This window comes from Nicotiana attenuata, chromosome 8, assembly GCF_001879085.1.
Source record: "Nicotiana attenuata strain UT chromosome 8, NIATTr2, whole genome shotgun sequence".
In the NCBI taxonomy this organism is placed as follows: domain Eukaryota; kingdom Viridiplantae; phylum Streptophyta; class Magnoliopsida; order Solanales; family Solanaceae; genus Nicotiana; species Nicotiana attenuata.
The window spans coordinates 2,537,978-2,542,758 of NC_031996.1; the positions used below are offsets into that span (position 1 = coordinate 2,537,978).

At 40.5% G+C, this 4,781-nt stretch overlaps 1 protein-coding gene across 1 annotated transcript; it reads left to right on the top strand.

The window, feature by feature from the left end:
• LOC109231437 lies at positions 203–1,030 on the top strand. Its single transcript, XM_019397100.1, has one exon. The coding sequence runs from the start codon at positions 203–205 to the stop codon at positions 1,028–1,030; it is 828 nt and encodes a 275-aa protein (XP_019252645.1).

Genomic DNA, 4,781 nt, shown 5'->3' on the forward strand with positions numbered 1-4,781 from the left:
TCACTTAAACTCTCCAAAACTCAAACCCTAACTCCCTCAATTTCACTTTGAAATCATCAATCAAATCCCAAAAACGAAGATAGATTCATGAAATCCAGATAAGCATCAGTCATAGCTCTCAAAAAATTCTCTCTCTACCTCGTTCTCTCCGTAACGGTAACATTTCCCCCATTTTGGGAGAGTGGTGCACACGCACCGCCGGATGGGGACGCCAGCCGAGCTCGAGCAGGTGCGTCTACTGGAAAACTTAGCTCCTCCAGCCAGGCCAATCACCAATGAAGAGTCAAAAACACAGAAGATCGATTATGCAGCTGTTGTTGCAAACCCTGCTAAACTCAAAGGGGTTAGATTGGGTGACCCAAATGTAAAAGCTAGGGTGTCAACCCATAACGGAATTCCGACAGTCATATTTAAAGCTAGCGACTACTATGGAGTGATGGCAGAAGAGTGTATGTATACAATCATAGGTAAGTTTCTGAGAACAAGACCTAATATTGAAAGAATCAGATTAACCTTCGCCGAAAAAGTGTCACTCAAAGGTGAGGCAAAAATTGGGGTGTATGATTTCCGAACAGTGTTCATAGATGTAACTAATGAAGAAGATTGTAAAACTGTTTGGTTCAGAAGGTCAATTGAAATAGATGGAATGGTTATGTGGCTTCAAAAATGGTCCCCTGATTTCAAGCCAGAAGAGGACTCCCCTATTGTGCCAGTTTGGGTGCTACTGTCGGGCCTTCCTTTCCATTGTCACACTTGGTACTATGTTAAAAAGATATTGGCACCAGTGGGGGTACCATTATCAATGGACTTAGCAACTGATTACAGGACAAGACCGGGGATGGCTAAAGTTAGAGTCGAAATTGATCTTACAAAGCATCTAGTTAACTCTGTATGGGTGGGCCAAGAGGAAGAAACTAATCCGCTAAAGGGCTTCACTCAAAAGTTGGAATATGAAGGAGTACCAAAATATTGTAAACATTGCAGGATTCTAGGGCACTCTCTTTTGCAATGCAGGGCACTAGAGCGTTAAAAAAACAAGGAAAAACAGAGCAAAAATCAAGAAGTTGAAGAATCCACAAACAGAGGAGACAATCACAACAGTGTCATAGGGGAGGTACACAATAACCAAAACACAACAATAAAGGAGCAGACTAAAACAACACAAGCAACACAGTAAAAACAGGAGGTGCAAACTATGCAACATAAGGGACAAACAAGCGGAAAAGTGGCCACAAATAGCAACAAAAAAAGGAAAAGCAAAAGATGGAGGAAGAGACATGGCAAGTACCTAATACAAAGGAACCGGCAAAAGAAAAAGAAGGAAGTCTTAGAGATAAGGGAAGGGGAGCAATCCAATGGAAACAAAGAGATGAAGCAGGAACATATTCAGGAACAAGAGCAAAATATCAAAGACAGAACCAATCATAAAAGGAATAAGAACAAAAAAAAAAAATAATGCCACGGAAAAAGAGCATAGTGCTATTTAAACCAGCAATAGCACACGGCCGGTACAAAGCAACAAGGAAATCAACAAGTGAATTAAGCAGCACATACACAGAAAATCTAGCAAGTGAAATTCTGGGGAGTGAGGCAGCTTCACAACTACAGGCCAAGGAGGATATAAATGCTCAACCATACAACTCCAAGGAAGAACACTCGGCAAACCATTCAGCTACCAAGGAACACATAGCTGACCAATCTCAAGAGATAGTAGAAAGCAGCAGCACAGATATAGACAAAGGAAGGCATACAGTTGCAGAAAGGAGAACCACGAGTTCAAAAAACAAGGAATATGAGAGTGAACAAGATGAAATGAATGAGAGAAGATATGAATATGTCCAAGATAGTCAAAAAACAGAGAAAAAGGAACACAACAGACATCAATATCCTTCCAGTAGCATAGATACAGAGATAAGAAATCAACCTCCTATCAAATTGGTGCTAGAACTATTCGAAGATGACCAAGACAAAGATGTAACTCATAGAGATCAGAACAACCAGGTGTGTGGAATTGAGCAACAACAAACTAACTCGACTTCTTCAAACATCAATGAAGACAAGAAAAGAGGCAGCCATGAGGAGTCACAAGAGATAGCCAGAGTAGAGGAAAATCTATGTCCAGAAGATGGGAAAGGGAAAAACAAACAAAGAAGGACAGGGAAAAAATCCTAAACAAAAGACATTCCAATCCAAAGAGAGAAGGAACAAAAACAGGGCACTCACACTCAAGTTTCCAATGATTAGTGCCATATTCTGGAATATTAGAGGTGTTAGGTCAAAAAAGGCCATACATCATTTGAAGAATTTAATCAACATTAACAACTGCGATTTTGTGGCTATTTTTGAGCCTTTCTTAAATAGCAACAAAATTGAGGGTTACAAAAGATTTCTAGGCTTTCAACATTGCTTGGCCAATACTTGTGGGCAAATCTGGTGCTTCTGGAATTACCAAGAAGATCTTATTGCCAATGAAGACCAACAAGTTACTCTTTGCTTCAAAGGTAATAACAATAGTGATGATAGTTACGTTACGGCAGTGTACGCGAAGTGCAGTGCCACAGAAATAAAATCATTATGGGAAGTTTTAGAAAACATGGCCAGCATTATCAATGGGCCTTGGTGTACGGTGGAGACTTTAATGTAATCATGGAGTCGGGGGAGAAGCTGGGAGGCAGCCCTTATAGAGCTTATAAAAGCTTTGACTTCATTACTGAATGGAAACATGTGGTCTTGTGGATATTGGCTATGTGGGACCTAAACACACTTGGTGCAACAATATACGTCCAAGGAAGAGAATTTGGAAGAGGTTGGACAGAATCTTCATTAACGACCAATGGGCTCAAAAGTTTCAACAGAATTATGTTAGACATTTGGTAAGAACAGGGTCAAACCATCGACCTTTACTCATGAAATGTCGGAATGACCAACAAGAGATTGTCAAGTATTTTAGGTTCCTCAATTTTTGGGTATTGCAGCCTGGTTTCATGGAATTAGTTCAAGAGTCGTGGAATACTCAGGTAGAAGGAAATGATATGTGGAGATTAAAGACGAAGCTGCAAACTCTGGCCAAAAACCTCAGTAAATGATCTAGAGAAAGCATAGGCGACATATATGAGCAGTTCAACAATTGGGAATCCAAAGTACAACAACTCAAAGAGCTGGATTTTCACCAGAACTCGGAGGAGAGCAGAGAAGAGCTAAACAAAGCTCACGCAGAATATGTTAAATGGCTTGGTATCCAGGAGAATATTCAAAGGCAAAAAGCTAAGGTTAAATGGTTTCAAGAGGGGGACTACAATAGCAACTATTTTCACAGTGTCCTCAGAGAAAGGAGAAGAAGACTTCACATTCATAGGATCAAAAACCATAGAAACAGATGGGTGCAAGGGGAAGACAAGATTGCAATGGCAGCCGTGAACCATTTCAAAAAACCTTTCAATCTCCAAGGCCCCACAATGAGTAACTCAACCCTGAACTGCATTCCTAACATCATCTCAACTGAAGAGAATGAATATCTGACAGCTATTCCAGACATTGAAGAGATTGGGGTGGCTGTTTTTAACCTTAGTCAACACAGTGCAGCTGGTCCAGATGGTTTTAATGGGGTCTTTTTCCAGACCTGTTGGGAAACCATCAGGGAGGATATTGCTACTTTTGTCCAAACTCTTTAATAGTCGCAATCTTACAAAATTCTACTCCCACTCTTGCATTGTCCTAATTCTAAAGGTTGAGTCCCCTACCAACATCTCAGAACTAAGACCCATTAGCCTAACCAATTTTAGTACTAAAATCATCTCCAAGATCCTGGCTAGCAGACTTAGTACAATTCTTCCAAAGCTAATATCAGACAATCAAAGTGGCTTCGTGAAAGGTAGGCTAATCACAGAGAATGTGATGCTAGCTCAAGATATCATTCAAGGCATTAGCAAAGATAACAAAGGTGGTAATATAGTTATGAAGCTAGATTTGGCCAAGGCTTACGACAGATTATCTTGGGTCTTTTTAGCTTCAGTAATGAGAAGGTCTGGATTTGCGGAATCTTGGATTGATATCATCTTGAGGTTGGTGTCAGAAGCATGGTATTCTATTGTTATTAATGGCTCGAGAAGGGGTTTTTTACATAATCTCAAGGGTTGAAGCAAGGCGACCCTCTGTCTCCTTCTTTATTTATCGTAGCTGCAGAAGTATTGTCCAGATCATTGAATAATCTCCATCATGATCCAGAATTCACCCCTTTTCACATGAATCAAAGATGCCCACCAATCAACCACTTGGCTTATGCAGATGATATTGTGATCTTCAGTGCAGGCAATAACAAGTCAATCAGATTGATCATGCAACAAGTAAGCAATTATGAGAGAGCCTCTGGGCAAAAGGTTAATGGAGACAAAAGTTTCTTTCTCACTAATCCGAAAACGAGAGCACATAGAATCAATAGGATGAGAACAATCACGGGCTTCATGGAAAAAAGTTTTCCCTTTAACTATTTAGGTTGCTCCTTATATGTGGGCAGGAAGAAACTCTCTCATTTTGATCCGATGGTGACCAAAGTGGCTAAGCGATTGAATGGGTGGCAGGGCAGACTTCTTACTAGTGGGGGTAGAATTGTCCTTATTAAAAGTGTCCTCCGATCTCTACCAATTTACACTCTTTCTGCAATGAGTCCTCCAAAGGGAACCCTAAATTTGATAGAAAAGTATTTGGCTAGGTTCTTATGGGGCACTTCAGCGGATAAAAAGAAGTATCATTGGAGTGCTTGGAGGAACCTGTGCCAACCCAAA